General features: G+C 67.1%; 1 protein-coding gene across 1 annotated transcript in view; it reads right to left on the bottom strand.

The window, feature by feature from the left end:
* The window catches only part of KIF1A (kinesin family member 1A), an 89,957-nt gene that overhangs the window by 26,957 nt on the left and 37,839 nt on the right, over positions 1–25,161 (bottom strand). The window contains 23 exon segments of the mRNA XM_032638263.1: positions 837–927; positions 1,062–1,230; positions 1,423–1,561; positions 2,276–2,361; positions 4,578–4,608; positions 4,610–4,697; positions 12,154–12,291; positions 14,123–14,157; positions 14,159–14,302; positions 14,601–14,645; positions 14,647–14,750; positions 15,417–15,510; positions 15,691–15,763; positions 15,845–16,025; positions 17,696–17,747; positions 17,749–17,780; positions 18,674–18,680; positions 18,682–18,781; positions 19,062–19,141; positions 21,408–21,483; positions 21,729–21,808; positions 22,701–22,834; positions 24,463–24,605. Coding sequence (XP_032494154.1) covers positions 837–927; positions 1,062–1,230; positions 1,423–1,561; positions 2,276–2,361; positions 4,578–4,608; positions 4,610–4,697; positions 12,154–12,291; positions 14,123–14,157; positions 14,159–14,302; positions 14,601–14,645; positions 14,647–14,750; positions 15,417–15,510; positions 15,691–15,763; positions 15,845–16,025; positions 17,696–17,747; positions 17,749–17,780; positions 18,674–18,680; positions 18,682–18,781; positions 19,062–19,141; positions 21,408–21,483; positions 21,729–21,808; positions 22,701–22,834; positions 24,463–24,605 — 2,122 coding nt within the window.

Genomic DNA, 25,161 nt, shown 5'->3' with positions numbered 1-25,161 from the left:
AGGATGGATCCTCCATCACAGCCTCAGAGGGAACAGCCCTGCCCACCTGGGTCTCGGGCTTCCAGCCTCCAGAGCCGAGAGCTGCTAAGTCTTTGTTGAAGCCCCAGGGCGTGGGGCTCCAGAGCCAAGAGCTGCTAAGTCTTTGTTGTTGAAGCCCCAGGGCGTGGGGCTCTGCTGGAGCAGCCAGGAAAGGAGTCCACCAAGCACACCTTCAGACCTGGCCGCATTTCCCTGCCTTAGAAACCACGGGAGCCCCTCTTCCCGAGGGTCAGGACAGGCTATAGCTCGCAAGGCCCTTCTGAGCAAGGCCTCTGTGCCTGTTTAGGCTACACACCCACAGCCGGGCAGCCAGGGTCAAACTCGCATTCCCTGGCCGGGCTCCTGAGGCCTCGCCACCCGACAGTTTCCGTCATGGCCCCATTTTCCTGCCTCACAGCAGCAAGTCCCTGCTCTCCTGACAGCCTGGCTTGGAGACACTCCCCGGCCCGGAGCTCTCCTGGCCTCTCGGGCATCTGCCCAGGCACCCTGCAGCTCTCCACGTGCCCTGCCCCGGCCTCAGCCCCAGCGCCAGGCCAGGGTGGCCTCGCCGGGCACCCCAGACACTGCACGTCCACATCTGCCCAAGGCTCGCTGCAGGGAGCCCTCGGGGGCTCTGATCTGCCCCCACCCCCAGTCTTAAACCCACCAAGGCCCCCAGTGCCCAGGACAGGGCTGGTGCTCAGAGGAGGGAGAAGCAGTGTCAGAGAGAATGAAGCTCGCTCGGGGAGGCTGCACAAAGCCCCGGGCCCCAGGAGGGGCCGACCATGGCGGGGGAGAAGGGGGCTCTAGGGACGTACATTCTGGACGTGGTAGAAGCCGAGCGGGGGCCCCCTCCCCGTGTTCTTCAGGGGCTCCGTAGAGAAGGCCTCGTCATGGCGATGGATGAAGCTGTGAATGGGGAGGAGACGTTTGGCGGGTGTGGGGCCTGGACACGGGGACCCACAGCCTCCTGGGGGTCACCAGGTGCCCCCCGCACCTTGCCGAGACCCACCCGCACAGCCTGGCCCCGGTATGAGACTCACTTGAACTGGCAGAAGATGTCGGCGTACTCGGCGGAGATGCTGGACGCCTGCAGGACGGTCACGCGGAAGGTGAAGGTGCTGCCCAGACCGAGGTGGTCCAGGGCGGCGTCCAGGGGCCCGTCCAGGGCGGCTTTCTCGGGGCTGTCCAGGAGGCCCTCCGGGGTCACTGCTGCTGGGAGCCAAGGGCAGAGGGGCATGGCGGGACCCGAAGGGGCTAGAGCCCGGACTCAAGGGCTGGGCCTCACCGCCTGTGCCGGCTAAGAGGCGGAGAGGGGGTGCGGGGGGAGGCGAGGAGGAGCTCCAGGCCCTCGCGGGGTTGGGCCGTGTCCCAGAGCCTGTCCCAGCAGCTGCGGGGACGCACCTGAGCAGGTGTTGTTGTTGACCTCATCGGCCGAGGGCCCCGCATCAGCACCCTGGCCCTGGCCCTCCACGATCCGCAGCTCCTCCTGGGAGGTCCCCGAGCGGGACATCCCCACCACGGGGCAGGACTCGGACTGGAACTGTGTGGGCAGGGGACACAGTCAGACAGAGCCGGCCTGGGTGCGGCCACTAGAGCTGTGTCGAGGACCCCAGGAGCCTCGTTCCAGGCCTACCCTGCCGTGGGCGGGCACCCACCTCCCCAGGCCTGTCTCCCATGCTGTCACGGCCTATATTAGCCTACCAAGTGGGAAAGGAAGGTGGGAAACGGTCTCTGGCCTTAAGTTCTGCTCCCTCTCCCCAGCCAGTACCCCTCCCGCAGCTCCTCCCCGCTACGGGCAGGACGCAGTGAGACTCTCCCACTGGCTTCCAGGGCCCTGGCCAGGTACCCCGCCACCAGGTGCCCCCATAGCCTCTGCTGCCTCGTCCGTGCCCCCGCACTCTCTGCCTGATGCCCTCTGCCCCTCCTGTGCGTCCCCAGCACTGACGACCCCTCCGAGAGGGACCGCTGGGGGGCTCTGGGCCTAAGGCCTCAGAAGCACTGAGGTTCAGGGTGGGGCGGTGGGTGGCCGGGTGGTGCCAGGTTAGGAAAGGGCCTAGAGAAGAGAGGAGGAGCTGCCTGCCCCGGGGGGGCACCGAGCGGGACCCCCCTCCTCCGCCCTCTTGCTTGAGAACAGAAATGGGAGCCCTGGGAGGCAGACACTGTCTGCTGTTCCTCCGAGTAAGGCCCAGAGTGCTGAGGTCAGGCTGGAGACCTGTCCAGTGGTGCCCGTGGCTGCACCACCCCTGCGCGCTACCTTCTCAAAATGCTGGTCGTCAAAGGAGATCTTGGCGGTTCCCGACTGGCGGACGCCGGAGCCGTAATCAGGGGCCTCTTCGTCGGCTGAAACGGGAACGGAGCAGGTGGTCAGGGCCCAGCTTGCCCCCCGGTGGGAGTGGCAGAGCTGCCCGGTGCGGGGAGGGCACGGGAACCAGGACGGGCTCTGACCCACTTTGGGGGGAACCCCGACACCGTCAACTGGCTCTGGAAGAATGAGGGCGCTGTCCTGGGCACGCTGACCCCCAGCCTGTGCTAGCCCGGGGCCCAGAGGAGCCACGCCCTCGGCACGGCCTACTCTGACGGGCCTGCGAACTCCACATTTTCAAAACAAAACCTTCAACCCCTGCGCCTCTCCCCCCGAGCCCTGCCCGCCCGCCCCCACCTGCCCTGGCCCAGACTCAGATGCTCCAGCAGAACCCAGGAGTCCTCCGGACCCTACCTTCCCCTCAGCAGGGCCTGCCCCACCAGGTCCTCCTGGCTTCCTCTGGGAATCGCACCTGTCCCTCTGCCGCCACCGTCACCCATCTGGACACTCAGTGCCCCACACGCTCTCACACCCCCTCCTTCACAGCGTTTGGGGTTCCCCGCTGTGCTTGGGACAAAACCCTAACCCTCCTCCTGCTGCCTAAAGGACCCCAGATCTGACTTCCCACAGACTCCCTGGCCCCCAAGACCAGCCACTCTGGCTAGATGCCACCCCAGCAGACTTCACAGACCCCAGGGGGCTCCAACCCTCTGTTCCGCGGCCTTGTCGGGGTGCTAACACCACCATGCTCTCCACCCTGGCTGCCCGAGGGGCCGTGGCTCTGTCCCACCATCACCCAGGGCCGGCCCAGGGCCTGTGCACAGCAGGGCTCCATGCTGGGAGACTGGATCAGCCGACCCCTGCCATGGTCGAGGGCAGGGGCAGGTGTGGCTTCTGAGACCGTGAAACAGCACCCTGCGGCTCTGTAAAGTTCCCTCTCCTCCACCACAGCCACTAGACGGGGGATGCCAGGTGTGGCCAAGCACAGACAGCGTCGACCTATAAAGCAGCCGGCTCAGTGGGATCCACTCACCAGGGTTGAGCGGGTCAGGAAGGGCCAAGGAAGAGCCCAGGGAGGACAGAGCCCCGGAGGTTGCAGGGGCAGCGTGCCCCGGGGGATGAGTGGCACTAGATGCTCCCAGCATCCCTGTCACCTAGAACCACCCTCCCCCCCCAGCCCAGGCTCCCCCTTCTCAGCTGGGTCCCCAGGGGCCTCGGCACCATGGTGACATGACTGGGAGGTGCGGAAAGGGCACCTGGAATGATGGGGTCGTGAGAATTTGGCGAGGGGGGACCAGACACCCAGAGTGGGGTCGCGTGAGCTGCCCAGTGGGGGTACAGGCCACCCAGGTTGCTCACTCCGAGCCTCCCTGTCTCAGCCTGGAGACACTCCACTGCCACACACTCTGTCTGTCCTGCCCCGTTCTGGCCCCAAGGTGCCTGGGCTGCTGAGATGTGTAGAGGAGAGAGAGTCCTGTGGAGGCCCCAGGGGCCCGAGGGCAGTGAAGGGAGGAACGGCCGTTACAGTGCGAGCACCAGGCCCTCTGGCCGAGCGCGCCCACGTCTGTGTTCTCCAGTGATCTCTCGGCACTCCTGCCTCTAGGGAGCTTCAAAGCGGACGCCATTCTCAAGGCAGCAAACCCAGGCTCAAAGGCCTGTGTGGCTGCCCACGGCCAGGAGGGGGTGCTGGGAAGGTGACTAGGCAGGGAGAGGGTGTCTGCCTCTGCAGTGAGGGGGGCTGTATCGCCAGGCCCACGATGGAGGGGGTGTTCATGGCCTCTGAGGACACAGGCCAGCACATGAGAGGTCAAGGGGTCCGAAGGGGGCAATGCTGGGGAGTCCGGAAAGGCTTGGGGGTTGCAGTGGGCAGGGCCGGAGCTAAGGGCTGCAAGTCTGTGCGCCTGCCCTGGGCAGAGATGGCGGTGGAGGGGGTGTGGCGGGGGCACCTCTGCGCCAGGCTGGCTCCGTGGGTCCACCTGGGGCTGCCTGGTGGCAGGCCCGAGCTGGAGTGGGCTCAGACAGCCCTGGGCTCGGCCTACACAGCCCCAGAGGCCCCAGCTGACCAGGAAGAGTCCAGGAAGCTAGAGCCAGGAGCCGGCCAGCAGGGGCTTCTCCCACAGGGAGAAACAGAGGAGGCCGGGGGCCTGGGCGGGGCTGGATGCACGTGGACCACCATGCGAGGCCCGCAGAGGTCTCCCCACCCAGGGGCCCATCGGTGAAGGGACAGAGCCAGCCCGGGCCGCCCCGCACGCACCTGAGATGGCCTGGACGGCCACGCGGAGAAAAGCCCTTCACCTCGCCCTTCTCGCTGACGATGGCCACACGGTGCACCAGGGGCACGGGGTACAGCAGGTTGCTCAGGTACACAAAGGCCCTGGGGAGGCAGAGGCCGCGGTCAGGGCCAGGCCGCTGTGCGCTGTGACAGGCGGCAGCGGCTGCACGGCCCGGGCTCACGACACAACACTGCAAAGCAGAGCGAAGCGGGCGGCGGGCGGCAAGCAGCAGGGCGGGCAGGCAGGCGGGGCACTGCGCTGGGCGGGGGGGGGGGGGGGGGGGGGCAGGGGTCCTCGGCCGCAGAGGAGACGGGAGGAGGCGCAGGGACGGGGGGCACGGGCGCCGGCGGGAGCAGAGGCTGTGGTGAGGGGCTGGGCCGGGGCGAAGCCCGCGGCCTGAGCACAGAACAGCCGAGGAGGGAGGGTTTCAGCCTGCTTCAAGGAGGAGGACCTGGGGACCCGCCTCCCTGACCTACGACCCTCACGCTGGTGCTGATGTCCCCCCCGCCCGTCTCCCCACCCGTTTCCCAGTGGCCCCTGACGCTTGCTCACGGACCCCGACGACGGAATACGCCTCACGGTTCCCTCTGAGCCCCTCCAGGAACACGGCGGGTGGGAGCTCCATGATGTCAGTAAAGCCATGGGCACGCCCCCTCACCGGGGCCCAGGGGTCCGGCTGAGCCCTGAGGGACACCCCAGAAACCGTGGCACTGCCTGGCACGGCCCCACCAGCTCCCAGGGTGCCCAGAGCCCCCCCTCTCCTGTGCAGCTCAGCTGTGCACCCAGCTAGTGCCAGCACAGGCGGGACAGAGGCCACGTCACCCCCAGCGGTGCCCCTCTCCCTGAGCCGGCCAACGAGTGGGAGTCACACGGGCAGCCAGGAGGACAGGGGGGTCCCTGGAAGAGCCTTGCTGCCCCGCCGGGTGGGCGGGCTGCTGTGAGCACAGCTCCTCACCATTCGGGGTACCCTCCTTTCGGGGGTCACCCTTGCCCCCCACCCTGCTCTGCCCTCCCCTCCAGCCCAGAGGAGCAGACCTCGGCAGCCCTGAGCTCACTGGGCTGGGGGTCCGGGGTGGTGGTCCCGGGGGAGGGGCACGGCTTGGGCAGGATTTGGACAGAAGAGGGTGGGAGGCGCTGGGGAGGAAGTGCAGAAGGAGGGGTGAGGGAGGCCCAGGGCCTCGGCCAGGGATGGGGGAAGGTGGGAACAGAGGTGAGAGCAGCAGGGAGGACAGTGGAGGGGAGGTGGGAGTCTGCTGGCCAGGTGGGCGCTGGCCCCTGGTGCATGGCCAGTGGGGGGCGGGGGGCGGGGCTGGGAGGACAGGAGGAGAGGCGTGTCATCCCAGGCACCCTGCCCCTCGCCCAGGCTGAGCCACTGATGTCGCCCCACACTGAGAGCTCCAGGGTCCCCACTCTGGACCCCCTGTGGTGAGAGGCACGGGGAGGAGCTCTTCCCCAGGGGCCCTGATTCCAGGCCCTGGTGTCCTCTCTCAGGTGGGCTCCGTGTCTTCCCGCCACCCTCCCGCCGCAGGAGGTCGGAAATCTGAGCACCGTCCCGGCTTTTATCTCAGATGCATCAGTTCTACCTCAAAACTCTCTGAAATCCGCCACCCAGCCCATCACCCCTGGCCTCCCACCCGCTTCCTTCACGGCCTCCACAGCCGCCAGAGGGGACTCGAGGCGCGACCAGACCCGCACCCGCCGTGGCCCCCAAGCTCTTTGCATCCAAGAGGCACCTGAGCCCCTGCGGCAGCCCCACCCCCCCCCGCTCAGCCCCGCTCTGGCCCCCGGCGCCCATCTCCCTGCTCCTGCCACTGCCCCCAGCAGCTCCCATCTCCGCGTCCAGGCCGCCTTCTGCGCGGCTCTCCCTGTCTGTCTGAATTCACTCGTGGCCCATTTCTGTTGACTGCTTTTCGCTTTCTGGGCACCCACAGGCCAAGGCAGGCCCCTGTCAGGGGAGGGTGTGCTGCCTCCTGGGTCGCCCTCCTGGGGCTAGAAGAAGCCCCTCTTCCCCAGCACAGTGCCCCTTCCTTCCACGAGCTCTTCGAGGGCACGGTGTAGACAGATGGTGGGGGCACCTCTGCCCATCGCGGGGTTGGTGGGGGCCTGGGGCTCCATTGCCCCGACCACCCACTAAGGCGAGCCCCGGCCCAGGTCCCAAGAGGACATTGAGGCCACAGCAGCAGAGGGCACCAGCGGGCAGGGGACGGCCGGGGTGGGCTGCTGGCCTCATCCAGCACCCACCTCGGGACGGGACGGTGGTGGCCTTCCCTCGCCGGGCACCCGGGCTCCTGACCAAGGGCCTTTGATTGACATTGGGAGTGGGAGGAGAGCTACCATGAAACGAGCAAAGTCATGAGGTCCAGAAGGGGAAACGGAGGGGGCCCAGGACTCAGGCTGTGGGAGGAGGTGCAGACCCTGCTCTGCCCCTGCGCCCGGAGGCCTGTCCCCTGGGTTGGGGCACCGCCCAGCCACCCCACCCTGCCTGAGAGAGCTTAGGGAACTGGGTAGGACAGCCCCAAGCTGCAGGGCCAAGTCAGCACCCACCCTCCAGCAGGTGGAGGGCCTCTTCCCCAGGGCAGGACCCCTTCCCCGGGGCACTGCCCGCTGCAGAAAGCCGGGTGTCGGGAGGCTCCCAGGAGCCCCAGGCACAGCCAGAGGGAGGGGCCGCGGCCTGCCCACTCCACCCGCAGCCTGCAGGGAACCCACAGGAGGACCCTCAGGGAAGGCGGGGACACCTCTGGCTGTGGGCCAGGCACAGGGGTGCTTAATCTTCACAGCTCCCCCGAGGGAGAGTTGAAGGGCGTCCAGGGCCACCTGGTCGGGATGGGAAGCCAGGCGCAGGGCCGCCTCAAAGCCCCCGGCCCGCCCAGGGCTGCCTTCCTGCAAGGGCCAGGGGGCAATTCCACAGGGACTCCAAGCTCCCAGGAGGCCACTTACAGAACCCTGGAGGCGACCCAGGACCGCCCCTGAGGGGCAGTAACGGAGGGGCAGGAGGCTACCACTCCCCCTTTTTGAGTCCGCAAAGGCCAGGCCAAAGGGAGTCTGGGGCACTGCACAGAGAAGTAAACTGAGGCAGGCGCCGGACGCAGCCCCAGGTCATAAGCAAAGGCCATGGCAGGGCGGGCCCCCTCCTGGCTCCCCCGCAGGGCCTCACCGCTCCACAAACCTACCGTGGTCTCCCAGGGGGCGCTTTCTGCCACGTGGCCCACCCGTGAGCACAGACGCCAGGGTCCCACACATCAGAGGGGGCTACACCCCTCGTGTCCTGAGGCTCAAACAATCCCATTGGCAGCCCACGAGACTGAAAACTCCAGTGAAGAAACCATATGTGCCTGTCCCCTCCGAGCTCACGGGGGCGGCACTGGAGCCCCCAGCACCCCGGGCGGCAGGTGCGCCCAGCGTCTCCTCCGTTCACATCCCAACACGGAGACCAGGGCCCCCTCACCAATGGCACATCTTAGTTGGATTGGCTGCGTCTTTCTTTCTTGGGGGCACAAATACGGTGCTGGAGAGCTAAGACGCCGCGCTAGAGCTGGTGAAATACGCCATTCCCGCCCCATTTCACAGGTGAAGAGACAGAGGCTCAAGGACATTAAGGAAGTTGCTGGCAGCAGAGCCCCAGCTGGCATGAGACCCCACAGGCTAGCTCCTGTGCAGCTCCCAACCATGCGGACACCACACACCACCCCCAACCGGCTTAATTAATGCAGCTCATTAACTAAGTAAATCTAGCCTTTCTTGATCTTTCAGGATTTCCTCATGTCAGATGGGAAAGAAAGCCCAGATACTTCTGGCATTGAAAAACAGCAGGGCCGGGGGCCTCGAGGGACCCCTTGGCTGGAGGTTAGAGATTTACAATGAAAAAGACGCCTGGAATCCACGGCCACACTCACTCCCTCTGAACTTCATCACCCGGCTGTGGGACGGCCTGCTCTCACGCTCACTGGGTGGGTTCGCATGCAAATCCAGCTGCGGCTCTGGGGCCGGTGCTCCCAGAGGCAGAGAAAGAAGCCACACTGGATACTCTCTCCTTCCTGCTGCCCCGGTCCCCGTCTGACTGGTGACAGTGACGGGTACACTCATCCACAAGGGACCTCTGGGGGGCCCAGCAGCCACGGCCCCTGCTGGCAGCACCAGTCTCGAGGGCAGGGGGCGGGGGCTGAAAGACCCCAGGCCCACCCTGCCTGGCAGCCCCAGAACTTGAGGGGATGGGGCCACGGTGCAGAGGCTGGGCCACCCCCTCACTGCCAACCAGGTGCCAGAAACAACCTGACGTCAGCACCCACCACCCTGGGCCAGAACAACCCAGCCCTGTCCAGAGGACCCTGTCGGCCACGGCGCACCTACCCGCACACGGGGTGGCTCGGAGCCTCGCGGGGGACGATTCGGGCTGAGCGGCTCAGCACGCAGAGCGCACCCAGCTGGGAGCTGAGGGCCCAGCCTCGCCAGCCCAGACGGCACAGAGCGGACACGGCAGGTCAGTGCTTTCCCACCCAGTCTTGAACACATCCCTTGGGTGGTCGCCAGTCCCCCTTCCCCGGGACCCTCCATCCCAGACAGTCACCCCCTCGCCTTCCTCTCTCTGCAGCCCACCCGCCTTCTGAAAGCCACGGACTGAGCAGGGAGGATCATGGGGGAAAACGGAGCCCCCAGGCCCACTTCCTCCACCTGGGTTGGCCCATCTCACCTCCCAGTTCACTGGTACCCAGACCGCCAGAGGGAGACCCCCCCGGGGGGCTGACCCTGGACTTGGGTGAGGAGCCCCGGGTCAGGACGGGGGAGGTCCCTGCCGGGGGCCCTGTTCACAGAGGTGAGGGCACCTTGAAGCAGGCTGAGACCCGCCGGAGAGAGAGGAGGTGGCAGAGCCGGGGCTGAGTGTGGGGCAGCGCTAACCACGAGATTGGTGAGGTGCAGACGCATGCTGGGGCCCGGGAAGCCTGTCCGAAGGGAGACAAGAGTGGGCGCCCCCATTTCGCTTAAGCCTTGGAGAGAGAGCCAGCGGCTACCAGAGGGAGAAAAGGAAACCAAGGACGGGGTCCTTCTCAGGGCCTGGGCCTGCACAGCTGCTGCGCGGGAAAAGCCAATTCTTGCCAAACCAAAAAGATCAGGACGTTTCCAGATGAACCCCTCGCAGACGGCCACCGTGGGGAGCTGGCCTCTCACTCGTGGCTTTGGTTTGGCTTGGTGGTTTTGTCACATCCCAGATCCACAGAGGGGGGAATGTCGGAAGGATCCAGCTCTTTCTGGCTGAGACTGCGAGAGCCCACCACCCGTTTTCTCCCGGTGTCCTCGCCCCCGTGTGCCCCGACCCCACGCCTGCCTGGCACCCGGCCACCCTGGCCCTAGCGGCGGGGCTTCCTGAGAGGCCTGCGTGCAGCTGGCCCTGGGGCCGCACCTCCCCCTCGGGCTCAGCAGAGCAGGAACCCAGCCGGGGCGTCTCGGAGAGAGCCACGCGGTTTTGTCCAGTGGGCCAGCATCTCACACTCAGGGAAGAGTAATCAGAAGAAATCCATGACGCGCCAGCTGAGAACCTGCTTCCTTCCAGGAGGAACCAGTGGGGCCTTCACTGCACCGCCCGCACCCAAGGGCTCCCAGTGCAAACCCCGCTATCTGGGGACCAGCCTCGGCCTTCAGCTTTCAGTACTGGTGCTGCAAGGTCAAGACTTCCAAACACTTCCATCAGTCTAGCCCAAGGAAGCAATCTGAACCTCCTAAAGAGTGTGCCGTTAAAGCTATCTTACACCTTTGCGTATACGTAAATTCAGTTTTCGTGAGCTGAATTTCCTACTACTACAGCTGGGTTTCTAGGCCCTTCCTTCACCTTCCTGCTTGCATTCCATTCCATGGTCATAGACATAAGGATGGACTGGGCACGCCCAACCTGCCTGCAGGGCGGGGGGCCCCCGCTCCCCCCCTGAACTTGGCCTCTCTCTTCTGTCCAAGAAACTGAATCATGGGTTCCTCTGCAAAGGGCACTTTCCCACGAGGGCACGCGGCCACCAGCACCGTCTCCGGCACTGGGGGTCAGGAGGGACAGGACGCCCTCACATTTAGACAGAGATTGGCTCAGAGAGAGGCCGGGCTGCCCGGGACCCAGGGCCTCAGAAGGAGGCCCTTCCACCGCCCGGGCACCTGCCCTTCCTTCCCTGCCCCCCAGCACGGCCGGCTCCAGCTTCTGCCCCTCTCCCCACAGAGAGGGTAGGGGCACTGGGAGCAGACCAGGACCCTCCATCTCTTTTGCAAAACAGTGGAGGGAGGGAAAGCCACGCTGGCCGGTGCGGGGCGGTGGGGGGCGCCGCAAAGATGCACGGCTCCACCTTTCCGAATGCCCCCGCGGGCCCTGAACGGGCAGGGGCGTTGCTCTTCCCGAGTCCCGGAGGCCTCTCTGCGGAAACAGGCCCACCAGTGAGGAGCCCGTGCCCCGGGGCACCCTGCCCTCCTCCATCACTGGGGCCCCTCCAGGAAGGCCAGGAACCCCCGCGCCCCCTCAGGCCCTGTCCTGGGGAGGCCCCGCTCGCCGGGGGCCGCGCCCTGACGGCGGTCAAATCGTGCCTGCAGCAGTGCTCTTGTGCGAAAGAGCTGGTTCCTTCCCAGCATGCTGTCCTCGACCTCACCAACCTTCCTACTACACTGAACAGGGGGGGCCGGTCGTAAAACGGGTCCCGGCCGTCGCACGGCACGCGCTCCGGAAAGACGTCGTCCTCCAGGTCCTCCTCCTCCCCCACGCTCTGCTCCTCCGCAGGCTCGGCAGCGTCGGAGTCGGGGCTCGAGGAGGCGGGGGAGGGGGTGAGAGCAGCCATGCGCTCGCTCATGCATGTGTTGAGAAGAGGGTAGCTGTTGCAGCCAGAGATGACTGAACTGGGGTTAGTACGACAAGACAGAGAGAAGTTAACGCCAGCTCCTCGGGGGCGGACGGGGCGGGGCAGGGGCTTCCGAGGAGAACCCAAACCAAACACGCAGACCGTCGAGGATGCTGCCTCGACAGGCAAGAGAGCCAAAGTGCCCGGTCCCCAGGCGTGGGAAGACACCTCACGGGGGTCAGTGTAAAGCTCCGGAAGGTTCCGGAGGGCACCGGCAGGTATGGTCCCGACCAGGTGTGGCTGAGGCCGGTGAGGGCCTCGGGAGCCTGGCCGCACTGAGGCCTCAGGAACCTTGCCCCGTGGGGGGGCAGGGGCCGGGTGCGGCCCCCGGACCAGAAGACTGGGGACATTAGGCGTGGACTCTGAGCTCTGGGAGGACACGGCTCCGCCTCCCGCTCACACCCACCTGAAAGCCTGACCAAGCCTCACATTCACACACACGGACAGGTGTCACCTGACGGCCATGGTCCCGGAGCGGGGGTGGGTGGCGATGCTGAGACCCCGCTCCCTGGCCAGGGCCCACCGATGTGTGGAGAGAACTGGCCAGGGGGCTCAGACCAGGAAGGACCAGGGCCGGGGAGTCGGGATGGAGAAAGGCATCTGGCCGGCCCACTCCTCGTGTCAGGGCCAGGGCCCAACCCCGCGCTGCCCCCCAACTTCTCTCAATCTCTCAGCCCGGGGGGGAGGAGGCGCCTACCTGCCCACGAGCCGGAACCAGGGGAAGCGGTCGTAGAAGGGGTCTCCACCGGTCACCACGTTGTCACAGTCCTCGATGACGCTGGAGGGCACCTCGGCCGCCCGGTCGTACATCTCTCGCATCAGGTCCAGCCGCTGCCTGCAGGGCAGAGGTCAGCGTGGGCCCCGGTGGAGCATCCTGGGGTCTCAGGCCCAGCACGGCTCAGGCCACAGCACCCTGCTCAGGGTCACCCACGGCTCAAGCTGGTTTGACAGGAGGACCCTCTGGGGTCCTCGGAGTCAGCCGACCGTGGCCAAGGGGCTTGCAGTTCGCTCACGCTCCTGCCTTGCCTGCTCAGGGTGGTTGAACATGTGCCTCTCGGCCCCCGAGATGGCCGCGGCACGTCAGCCGGGTGGGGTCGGGGACCAGCCCCGCTCAGGACGGGGAGTCGGGGCACGGAGCCCCGGAAGTTCGTGGGGCAACGGGCAAGTTGTGAGAAGACACAGGAAACAAGGCGTTTTAGAGGCTATCCCCCGGAAAACCGGCAGGTGGTGGGAGAGACGCAGACGTCTCCCTCGGGGTCTCAGGCGCAACAGGAGGGACGTGGGCTGGTGGGGGACGTCCGCCCTCCAAGAGCAGACGGCAGCCCAGGAGGACGGGGCAGAGGCAGGCACGTGTCTGTGAATGCGCGTGGGTCAGTGCGTGTGCCGGGGGCGGGGACCTCATAAGAAGGGAAAGCGTCTGCGCGTGAGGGTGTGTGAGTGGAATGGAGCGCGTATAAACGTGTCTGCGTGCGTGAGCGCGTCGTGACCACGTTTTCCGTTCTCTGCATCTCATGACATTTCCACATCTCTGGGGTCCACATCACTGCCCCCCGACAGTGAACAGCCTGTGGGTGAGCCCACCTCCACACAAGCCACCACCTGCCCCTTAGCCGACTTGCACGCCAGCCGGCTCCCCAGCCCTAAATCACCTGGGCACAGCCCGGGCCCGAAGCCCGCAGGCGTTATGCTGACCAGCCAGTCCTCACTTTTCACCCTGCCCTGCTTTGCCCATGAAAACCTCGCAGAGGCCGTGGCAAGGCCCTCCTCTCCCTCCTTGGCCCCCGGACGGCCCTGTGCCCACGCGCCTCTCGTTTCTAGGGGCACTTGAGCAACGGTAAAATTGTCTTCAGTGGCAAAGAGCCGGCCTGTCACCTTCACCCAGAAGAGCCAGGCGCACGTCACGGTGAGCGTGCGGGACCTGAGGTAGAGCCGTAGGGCAGACACCTCCCAGGACACCTGGCCCACCTCCCTGGGGCCCCCACCCGGCCCTCCTCCACACCCCCCTAGGTGGAGGAGCCCCCAGCTTCCTGCAGCGCCTCACCCACCCCTTCCTCCAAACTGTGCCACTGCTCTGGTCGAGGAGAACATGGATTCTATAACGAGGCTGGATCCTACTTACATTTTTTCTTCTGATTTTAAAAGAAATCGCAACAGGAGAGACCGCTGCCTGGACACATGCGCCCCTTGCATCCCATGCCCGCCTCTGTCTCAGCGACCTCGGCCCAGGCCCGGGGAGCCTTGCATCCCGTGTCCACCTGTCTCAGCGGCCTCGGCCCAGGCCCGCAGAGCCTTGCATCCCACGTCCACCTGTCTCAGCGGCCTCGGCCCAGGCCCGCAGAGCCTTGCATCCCACGTCCACCTGTCTCAGCGGCCTCGGCCCAGGCCCGGGGAGCCTTGCATCCCACGCCCGCCTCTGTCTGTCTCAGTGGCCTCGGCCCAGGCCCGGGGAGCCTTGCATCCCACACCCACCTCTGTCTGTTTCAGTGGCCTCGGCCCAGGCCCGGGGAGCCTTGCATCCCACGCCCGCCTCTGTCTGTCTCAGCGGCCTCGGCCCAGGCCCGGGGAGCCTTGCATCCCACGCCCACCTCTATCTGTTTCAGTGGCCTCGGCCCAGGCCCAGGGAGCAGCCCCGCCCCACTGCCCACCGCATGGCCCACCCGCTGCACCTGAGCTTCTCCAGCGTCCAGTAGTGGGTGGCCCCCGTTCTTCTGGTCCTGGACCTCCACGGCCACGATGGTTCGGGGGAAGGGGCGAGTCTCTCGGTCTTTGGCGGCCTCTGGGGGCAGCAGGTCAGGCGGCAGTGGGGAGTACAGTGTGTCCGTAAGGAGGACAAACTGGAACTGGACCTGTGACCGGTGAGGAGGACGCCCGTCAGCCCCGGGGAGGGTGGAGCCCAGCCCTGGAAGGGCCTCCTTCCCACTGCCTGTCCCTCAACCGTCCTCGGAACCTTCCCGCCGACTCCACATGGAGAGGAGGCTCCACCTGCCCACCGGCCTGCCTACGCGTCCCGCTCTGTCCAGTCTGGGCCCCCCCCCCCGGGAGGCGGCGCAGCCTGGCACCGAGGCCCGGCGGGAAGCAGGACGGGTGACGCCCGCCCTCCGAGGCACAGACAGCAGGGGCAGGCGCAGCGGGCAGGGGCCCCACCTTCTTCTTGAGCTCGACGCTGATGGCGTTGGCCTCCTTGAGGAAGGATGGCGTTGCCCCACAGCAGGTCCCGCAGGGACGTGAACTGGTACCACTTCCACTTCCGGAAGGCCCACAGCGCCAGTTCACACTCCCTCTCCGTCCACTGGACTGCGGGGAGAGGCGCACGGGGTCATCACGGGGCTGGCGCTCGCTGCGCGGGTCCCCAGTTTTCACACTAACGCCCTGCCGCAGGGGACGACCCTCGTGCCCCAAAGAGGCCGCCGGCTCCCCCAGCGTGAGCGCCAGGGTCCTTTGAGTCGGGCTGGAGCTCAGCAAGGACCTGGGGGGCGGCAGTGGGACGGGGGCAGGAGGGCAGACCGGGGCTTGTCCCACACACCCTCTCGGGTGGACGGGTCCAGCCGGGGGAGACCCGGTCACATCAGCACAAAGGTCCCGACCAGCTGACCGGAGGCCGAGCTGGACGTGAACACCCTGCCCTTGGGCCGCCCTCGGGCCCCCAGCGGCGAGAGGTCAGCCAGTGGGCCGGTCAAGCAGATGCTCCCAGAGCGGGTCCCTTGTCCTGGGAGGAGCACCAGCCTCCCTCGGGCAGGACCGGGGTGAGTGGACGCAAGGCACCCGCCTGGGAGCACCCACCCGCGCCGTCGCCCTCACGCTCCAGGCCGCCCCCACCAGAACCAGCGGGTGGGTGCTGCTGCAGGCCGGGGACCCCAGGGCAAAGGTGCCAAGCAGCTGACCTGTGGGGAGCAGCCCGGGGGCCGCCTCTTTCCCGAGTCCCCTCCGCAGCCCACCTCCGCGCGAGACAGGGCCCCTCACCTTCATCCTCCGGCCCCTCCTCCTCCTCATTCACCTCCGGGTAGTACCGGGAGTCCATCTGCTTCTGCAAGGCCTCCAGCTTGCTCTCGTAGTCCTGGCGCAGAAGCGAGGCTGGTGGCTCCAAGTGGAGGCCGGCCCGTCGACCCCCGGCCCTCCCACCCGGGCCCGGGCCCAGGGCGCCGGGACGCAGCCCCAGCTCAGCGGGCCTCCCCACCCTCCCCGGCTCCACCCCTCGGCCCCTCCCCTTCCGGCCTCGATCGCCCGCCGCCCTCACCAGCCTCTGCTGCTCCAGGAGGTAGGTGGCCTCCTCGCGCTCCCGGCGGTACTGGTCCTCCAGCTCCTGCAGCCTGCGAGAGCGTGCGGGGGTGAGGGCGGGCGGGGCGGCGGCGGGTGCGGGGGCGCCCGGGCGGCAGCCCCTGGGGCCTCACCTCTGCTCCATCTCCTGCTTCATGTCGATGCCCTGCTTCTCCAGCAGCTCGCGCTGGGCGAAGGCCCAGTCCACGGGCTCGGCGGGCGTCTCCGCGCAGGGCGTGCGCTCACGCTCCTGCCTTGCCTGCTCAGGGTGGTTGAACCGGAACACATGGCTCTTTCCCATGATGATGCGGTTTCCTGGGGGATGGAGGCGAGGCCAGAGTTGGTGGACATTTAGCCTCGGCTGGTCTCGGGGGTGAGAGTGGGGAGGAGGAGGGGAAGAGGACGAATTGCAGCCGGGGCTGCGTCCTAGCACCACCCACCCCGGGAGGGCCTCCAGCCGCCAGGAGCCGGCCCCCCCCGGGTCCTGTGGCCCGGGGTCACCCTTGCCCCCGCCAGGGGGCCACCTCCCCCACCAGGACTCTCCCCGGTTCCTCCCCTCGGCCCCTCCCCTTTCAGCAGCAGATGGTGGCAAAAACACAGCCTGGGGGCTTTTCCACTGCCCCATCCCCTCCAGGGCCCCACGGGTGCCACCCCCCGGGGCCAGCCTGGCCTCCTGCTCCCGTGCCCTGGGTCTCGGCACTCCCCTACCCAGGGGCTGGGCTTGGCCCCCCTCCTGCAGGGAGCTTCCCTTCCCATCTGTCCCACTGGCAGAAGCAGGGCAGGGGTCTGCGTGTTTCTGGGGCAGGGTCCACCCTGTCTGCAGGACCCTCCAGGGTGCACCTGTCCCACGAGGGCAGGGCCTGCTGTCTCTGGACAGTCCTGCCGGTGGGGGTCTCTTTGGCTGGCCTAGTTTCTCTCCAGCTTTTTCTCCAGGAGCCTCTGCTCTGCCTTGCGGCCTGCAGAGCTGGTTCAGCCCCTCTCCCCACAGAACCCGGGCCTGCAGGCTGGTCCTCCCCAGGCCTCCCTCAGCCCCTCCTCCAGCTCCCGAGCTCGGCCACCCCTCCCAGCCCGGGCCCTGCCCCGAGCCCGCAAGCACCAGGCCCCATCCTGAAACAACAGGGGGGAGAAGGGAACTCTGGACCTGCCCTTGCCCAGCTCAACTGCCCCATCTCCCCACACTGGCGGCCGGCGAGGACACCAGCCCCTGCCGCCAGGCGAGGCCCATGAACACAGGACACATGGTGTGTCCCTCCCTCAAAGCATCCCTCCAGACCCCAAAGGCAGGACCCTGGGTCCTGGAAGCTAAAAACAAGGCCCTTCAGGGTGGCCGGAGAGGTCTGCATGTCAGGCTGCCAGGCGTCACCTTCTAGGCCACCCATCCCCTCTGCACCCCCAGTTGGGGAAGGGGAGGGTCCCCCTCATTCTTAGCAAAAAGTCACCCCAGCCAAAGTTGACACGACGGTCAGTGTTGTGTGTCAGTTTGGCTGGGCTGGGGAGCCCAACGGTGCACCTACGATCACGTGACCTCGGGAAGGAGACCACCCACCGTTATGCAGGCGGGCCTCCCCCCACCGGGTGAAAGGCCTCAGGAGCTAAACTGAGGCTGCCCTGAGGAGAAAGTCCCGCCTGTGGATTTCAGACGTGCCTGCCCAGCCCTCACCACGTCCTGAGCCAATTCCCTTAAATAAGTCTCTTGATAGGTGAACAGACAGATAGATTAGACGACACACACATCTCCAGGTGTGTTTTAGAACACGAGGACACGAAGCCAGGGGGCCAGCGTCCGGAGGCCGGGGCAGCGCGCCAGCCCCACCGGGGCTCTCGGACAGGCGGCCCCCCGCCCGGAATCCCGCCTCGGCGCCCCTGGAGCGGCCTTCTCCCCCCACCCGCCCCGGCCCGTGCGCTGCCCGGCTGGTGGGGGGCGGGCTGGGGTGTCGCGCGTGCAGGGCGGGGCGGCACGGGGGCCACCCCTGCCCCCACCGTACCTGACCGCAGGACACTGGGCTCCGTGACTTTCTTGCCATTGACGTAGGTGTCCTGCCCCTTCACAGGGCTCCAGGGTCACCACGGCTATAGGACAGATGGGGGCACGGAGAGGACCGTGAGGGGCTGTCCTCCTGGCCGCGTCCCCATCTGAGCCCAGCGAGCCCTGCTCAGGGTCGGGGGCAGGGGGCTCGACCCACCTGGCCACCTGCCACCCAGGCGCGGCCCCCGCCAGGCCCCCTCTCCTCCCCGTGGCACCTGGCTTGCGCCTCGAGAAGCCGGAGGGGCCTCTCAGCCCCTCACAGGTGAGGAAAGTGATGCCCAGTTGGGAGGCTCACGGGCCCAAGTCAGAGGCGGGGAGGCCGTGCTGGGTGACCGCCCCACCCCGCAGGGTCTCCAGGTGGGATGCGAAACGGTGGCTCGCATGTCCCCAGGAGTCCCAGAGCCCCTCCTGGCTTTGTGCCCACCCACCGAGGGGACAGAGAGCTTTGGGGACGGAATTCTGGGAGAACCAACATCTGCAGCACTGTTTAAGGCCACCCTGAAGTGGCCTGGTCACAGAGGGGGCTTTGGTCACTGGTCTGCATCCCAGAGGCTGTCCAGACGCCTGCCCTGATCTCGGGGCCGTGGGCACTGGGACAGCCCAGCAGGTGCCTTCTCGAGAAGGAAGGGTCATGCCCAGAACTGGCAGTGGGGACGGAGGCCCGAGGGCAGGCCGGCCAGGGAGATGGACAGATGGCCGCTCCCAGCCCACGGGAAGGCGTGGCCTAAGAATAGCCATCCCTTCCATCCAGGCTCAGTGCCCTCCTGCCCGTGAGCACCCCAACCAGCCCCCTGCACAGGGACGGAGCTGCATGTCCCCAGCCCAGCCTTCAGAGCACCTTTTGGGGTGGGGCAGGGGGGCTCCCGGGACTGAGTGGGGAGCCAGGAGGGCCGACACCAGCAGCGCCGGGTAGGGGCGGGGCTGGGGGAGGCCATACCTTCACCAGCCCCCTCGGGAGTCGCTCCGGAAGACGCAGTGCTTCTCCTTGATGAAGTGCCCGCTCAGGACTATGTCCTGCCGCTTCTCTGCGCCTTCCCGGCCCACTCTGTGTGTGTGGTGCGGTCGTCAGCGCCGGCTGGACCCAGGGCACCACGACGCCACCCACTGGCCCGCCTGGACCCCTGCAGCCCCCAGGATGCCCCAGCTCTTACGGGAAATGCCTGGAGAGCACAAGCGGGGGTCCAGGGGACAGCCCCCAAAGCGGCCTGGCCTGGGGGAGCCACACTGCCCAGAGGGGCCCACAGCACCCCTGCCAGCAGAATGCCCAGGCTCAGCGACCCCTCAGTGGGGGAGCCCAGTCCTCCCCTCGCCCCGTCAACCCCCACCTGGTGATCCCATCCTTGATGTAGTAGAGAAGGCACTCGGACATGAGCGGGTCCTCATTGAGGTTGACGAGATGCGGCGTCTGCGGAGATAGAAGGGTCACCTCTCTTCGGGGGGCAGTGGGGGAGCCCGGCCCAGGCTGCCTGCTGCCCTCTCTCTCCCCAGGACCAGATTGCCACCCGCCCTAGGCCTGGCCTCTCGGGGGACACAGTATCCTCCCAGCCTGGCAGAGAGGAGAAGACTTTGATGGGGACCCCAGAGTCTTGGGAGGACAGCTGCCAGGCGGCACTTGGGGGGCTGGGCTTCGGGAGGGGCTGGGACCCCAGCTCTGAGCACGTGAGTGCCCAGGGAGTGCTTGGAGGCTGTGGTAGGCCCTTGGATGTGCAGGGCAAGGCTGGGTCTCATGGGGCCTGGGCCTGGTCCTCCATCCTAAAATGGGGCTGCAGGTGCCCATTCCAACCGGGGCAGCCAGGAGCTGAGGGCCCTGGGATTAGGACGCTGGGCAGGGAGGGGTCGGGCCCTGGATGCCAGGGAGCAGAGAGGCTGTGAAAAACGTCCCCCTGAGCCACCCAGGTCAGACGCCCACACCTGTCCTAACCACGGGTCTACCAAAGCATGACCCAAGGCCAAGGTGACCACTTCCACAAGCTGCCCCATCTAAGCACTGCCCTTGGCTCCCCACCCCAGCCCGTGCCCAGGGCAGCCACTGCAGGCTCTGTCCACTGGGCCTTGGACCAGCACCCCCTCTCTTCACTTTCTCCACTGCTCTCACCCGGGGTCTCTGGGCCCCGACACTTCCTGACCTCACACCCGGTCCCGGGCAAGGATCCTGCAACATGGCAGAGGCTGGAACAGCTTCCTGTCTGTTCCCCACCTGGCACCTTGGGGCAAGCTGCCCCCACCCTGAGCTACAAACCCCTCTCACACCCCTGCACAGGGTTGTGGACACCTGGTCATCAGACACAGGACATACCATCCAGAGCGGGCCCCTTCCCCTGAGCACAGAAGGCGTCCAGCCAGGAAGGGCCTGTTGCTCCCTCCACGGGGCCGAGCGGGGGACCCAGCTGGCCCATGTGCTTCTCCAGAGTCCAGTGGGGACCCCACTGTCCTCCAGAGGAAGTGTCCCTGGTGGTCCCGAGGGCCGCCCTCCCACTCCTGGACAATGTCCAGACCCGGGGCCATCAGCAGATCCCTCTGCCACCAATGAAGCCAAAGGACTGCACAGCCAGTGTCCCGAGGGCACCTGTACCCCAGCTTCGCCTGCCCACCCCGGGGCACTGCACCCACGGACAACGCAACAGCTCAAGAGCAAAGCATTCCAAACGAAAAGCAAAGGCCCATCCGACAGGCACTGAAGCAGGACCCCGCCAGGGCGCCCCCTGCTCCCCGCCCTGCCGAGGGCCTCCCAGGCACCCCTCCTCCCTGCTTCTGGGCCGGAGTGCATGGGTGCGGGAGAAAGCCTGAGGAGCCCGGCCCTGTCCCCAGGGAGCAGCCACCCTAGCGGACGTGCCCATCCTACCAGCACCCCGTGCTCCTTTTCCCTTGGGGCCCCAGTGGCTCCGTGGGGGCTCCACGTGCCGCCAGCTTCGGAGGCTGGCAAACAAAGAAACCCTTTGCTGGGGTGAAAAGTCAGCCAGGCACTTCCTCAGCCACAAGGCCGCAGGGCCAGGGCCCGCGGAGTCCCGTGCTGGCGTCAGAACAGACGCCACTGCCTTCCAGGCAGGCTTCTGGGCTTGAAGCTAAGCTCCTAAGGGCTCTGAGGGTCTGGCAATCTTGGGGGTGGGGGGCAATGGGGGGGGGGGACTGGGTCCTAGAATCACACAGAGACTTTTCCCCTGATGTTCATGCTTTGCCCCATCTGAGCTACTGAACAGGGGGTGGTGCTCTGCTCCATTTGAGGGCTGGGGCCATGGGCAAGCTGGGCCATGGGCAAGCTGGGCCTGGGTGGGAGAAGAGGGGTCCCTGCTGGGACAGCCAGACCCTGCTTTAGCTAATCTCCAAGAGCGCAGCTGGCTCCCAGCTCGTGTCCAGCCAGGCCCTGCCCATGAGGGGTGCAGGCTCCTGGGGGTCCAGGCCCCACCTGTTTCAGGACCCCATCCACCCCTCAGGCAGCTAAGTGACCTCTCTGACGTCCTAAGGCCATAGGGACATCCCACCATGAGGAGGCAGGGTCTAGGCTCCACACAGGGAAGGGATGGCTGCGGGTGAGCGTGGCCGGGTGCCAGGAGCCACTCTGCCTGCTCCCAGGAGGACCCTGCTGACCTTCCAGGAGCCGACACCCTGCCAAGGGCCGCAGGTCCCCCAGCCCTGTCCACATCGGGGCAGCCCAGAGAATGGCCGGCTCCTACCTTTTTGGGAGAGAACACCCCCAGGGTGCCGCCGTCCTCCCTCATGGCCACGCCCATCTCGGCCAGCAGCGCTTCCCTGGGGGATAGAGCGGGGGTCAGCACCCACACAACCTTTCATCTGGTCAGTGAGTTCAGGTGTCCACTTGAGGGGCTGGTCCCCTGACTGGGGATCGGCTCAATGGGGGCCATTGGTGATGGCGGGGGGCGTGTCACTGGATGAGAGGGGACGGGTATGTCCTGCACTGGGCGCGGCCACCCCTGGGTACAGGAGCCGAGAGCTGAGCACAGGGCCGCTGCCGGCCCCCAGCCCGCACCGCCCACCTCTCCATCCGTATGGCTTCCGTCCGCCGCAGCTTCTCCTCCCAGGTCTCGTTGAGCTCAGCGATGATCTTCTCCGTCTCCTGGGGAGCAGACAGAGCAGAGCGAGGTCAGCGCGGGGGGCAGGCAGTGGACAGAGGCCTGTGTGCCAGGCAAAGGGGAGACAAGTAGCCGGGCCTGCAGGGCCAGCACCCCAATTCCCAGTCCATCCAGGCTGCTCGAAGTCTGAAAGGTCAAGGTGAAAGGGCTGAGGGCTAAGACATGCAAAGGACGCGTGTCTTTGCTGTGGACACACACAGAGAACAGAGAGAAAGGCAGAATAAACCCAGAGGGAGAAACAAACACGCAGGGAGACGCTGACACCGGTTCTGAGGCTCGGATGCCCCTGGACCACGGGTGAGACGGACGACACTTCCCCCATCAGCACCGCCTCCCCGTTTCCTTCCCAGCCCCCACATTCCAGTGGGCCTCTGTACCCCAGGTCCATCCCGGGTGGACGCCTCCCACACCTCAGATGGGCCCTACGCCCCAGGGTGGCCGCACAGCCCACCCCCTCATCAGCCCGGGTCTGGCGCCCGTGCCGTTGTCCCCTCCGTCTGGGCTCGCCGTCCGCCGCTCACACCCGGCACCTTGTACCCACTCGCTGAAGGAAGCCAGTAATCCTAACCCTAAACGCAGGCCGCCGTGGCCAGGTCGGGAGGGTGAAGACCATGCAGGAGCAGGTATAAGCACAGAAACCCGGGAGGGAGGGTGCAGAGGCCATAGGACCCCCGCCCTAATCAGCAGACGGGCCCCACGGTCCTGGACAGGGCGCACCGACCCCCTGGACGGGGTGCTTGGGGTCGGGGGCCGAGACTCACCCGCGCCCCCCTGCATGGCTCACTTCGCCTCTGACCAAGCCCCTCCGCCTGCGACCATCCAAGAGGAGGGGTCTTGGCCTAGCGCCCACCAGGTCCGAGCCCGGCCCTGCCTCACCTTCAGCCTTTCTATGGCCTCTTCACTGCCCGGGGCAAACAAGATGCGCTCGTGCAGGCTGGACACAGAGGCGGCACGGCTGGACAGGGCCGAGAGCGAGGACGACGGGCTCACACCCACCAGGGCGTTGGTCACTGTGGAGAGATTGTCAGGGACTGCACTCAGCTCCACCCCGCCACGGTTACAGTTACTGTTCTCAAGGTCGGACACGTCTACGGGAGGAAGCGGGGCAGACAGACGGGAGGAGAGAAAAGAAAGACCAAGTTGGGAAAAAGCAAGAGGCAGGTGAAGAGAAGGTAGCAAGCAGGGACCAGGAGCTGGGCACCCGCACGAGCACATGCAATGCTGCCCCTGCCACGGTGCGGCTGCGCCACCAGGTCCCTCGGCATCCCTGCCCAGGGCCTCCGCTCCCCCCGCACACATGCCGAGCCTGCGGGCCACCGGCGTCCCTGCCCTCCTGACCCCCTGCCCACCGCCCTTTGCTGCCACTGCCCAGCGGCCCCCCTGCACCCAGGCCCTGACTCTCATCCTCATCCTCTCCGCCCCTCGCGCCCCGCCACCCACCAGCCCGCCACGCACCCCGAGCTGCGGGCGGCGGGCGGTGCTGTCCGCCCTGCCGAGCGGCCTGGCCGAGCCGTGGACTGTGGGACCTCCGAGGGAGCCCACGCTCCTCCACCCCAAGAAGCTGCTCTGGGCCCCCTCCCCCACCGCCCCGGCCTCCCTGCTCCCCAAGGCCCGGGAGTTGGGGCTGCCGCAGCCCCTGGGGCGGGAGGTGCCCAGGCCCCTCCTGGCAGAAGCAGACACACAGCAGAGCAGCGGCAGACGTAGGACAGCACGGGCACTGGGGAAACTGAGGGCGCCCTGTGGCCCCTGGGGTGGGGAGGCCCCAGCACGTGCCCCTGCCCGGGGAGCCGGGCCCACAGCCGGCGGGAGACGCAGGCTGGGAGGACCTGGCCGCATTCACACTCCTGGCGTTTCCAGGGGAAGGGGCCTCGGGGGTGGGTGGGGTCAGAGGGGGGCCGGAGCCAGGAGTCGGGGATTGGACCCGGCCCTGTGAGCTGTCCCGGCCTCTGTGCTGACATTCAGGCCTCTAGGAGCACAGCGGGCAGAGAGCCTGACCTCAGCCGCGCTCGGCCTGAGGAGGCCTTGGCTGCCCCGCGCCTCCCGGTTGCCTCCATTTCCCAGCAGACGCGAGGGTGAACCAGGATCACGGCTCACAGGGTGCCGTGAGAGAGAGGGCTCAGGTCCCCCAGCCCCCAAGGGGGGGAAGGCCAAGGAAGGGTGGGTGCACCCCGCCCCCCCACCGTGCTGCCCTAGGCCCCGCAGGGCTGGGCCGAAGCAGGGATGCGCAGAGAGCAGCGGAGGGGATACACACATTTGGGTCCTCCGGGCACAGTGTTGGCTAAGGGGGGGAGGCGAGGGGGAGAGACAGAAACAGAAGAACAGGTTTGTCTCCAGAGGGCGCCGTCGCAGGCCGGGCATCAGGTAGGGTGGCGGTGGTCTTCAGCAGGACGGGGGGACAACCCCGGCACCGCGGCCGGCCACTGTGGCTTCCGGGGAGACCGTCACCGGCCTGCTTGGGCCAGCGGCAAACCCAAACCAGGCCCAGTCCAGAACCCCGGCCCCCCACCCAGCGGTGGCTCCGCCTGGAGCCGGGAGCAGAGCCTGGGCCTCAGGGCAGAGGGGCCGCGAGGGCAGCGGGACCTGCCCCAGCCCCGCAGCCCCGCTGCCCTGCCCAGGACGGGCGGGCACAGACACTCACTGTCGGCGATGTCACCGAGACCCTGGGCGTACAGCAGGTCCCGCAGCCGCGTCACCTCATCCTTCAGCTCGCGGATCAGCTTGTTGTTGGGGTCCTCGTTGATGACGGCGTTACAGCGGATCTGCTTGGCCCGGTCCGCATACCTGGGCGGCAGAGGGGGTCTGGGGGCTGTGCTGCACGGCGGCCAAGGGCACCCGGAGCCCCGCCTGCGCCCAACTGCAGGGGCATCTCCGACAGGGAGTCACCAGGGGCCACTGACCTACAGGGGGGCCTGCCACTTGGGGAAACCAAGGCCCCGGGAGGGGAAGGGACGGGGTGGAAATTTCTCCGCACGGCGAGGCCTCCGCATTTGGACTTGTGGTCCTGGGTGGACGGTGCGAATCTAACCTGCACTCCAGCCCTTTGCGGTGGCAGCCAAGAGGCCAGAGCGCCGAGCCAGGCCGCCAAGCTGCTTCCTGCAGCCCGGGACGGCCCCTGGCCAGAGGGACCTTCAGACATGCCTGCCCCCCCGTGGCTCGTTAAAAACCCCGGTGGCTCTGTGGACCATGGGTGGGGGCGAACCGCTCAGCCCGCGAGCCCAGCTCTCCTGGTCAGATGGCAGGGCCCTGGGCCACTCGAGGCCACACGCGGTGGGAAATGGAATGGGGCCCGAGAAGCGCCAGGCGCCCTGCCAGCCATTTGGAGCCTCAAGAAGTCCAG

The sequence above is a fragment of the Phocoena sinus genome, chromosome 7, assembly GCF_008692025.1.
Source record: "Phocoena sinus isolate mPhoSin1 chromosome 7, mPhoSin1.pri, whole genome shotgun sequence".
Taxonomy (NCBI): domain Eukaryota; kingdom Metazoa; phylum Chordata; class Mammalia; order Artiodactyla; family Phocoenidae; genus Phocoena; species Phocoena sinus.
This window is presented reverse-complemented; position numbering and strand designations above follow the sequence as displayed.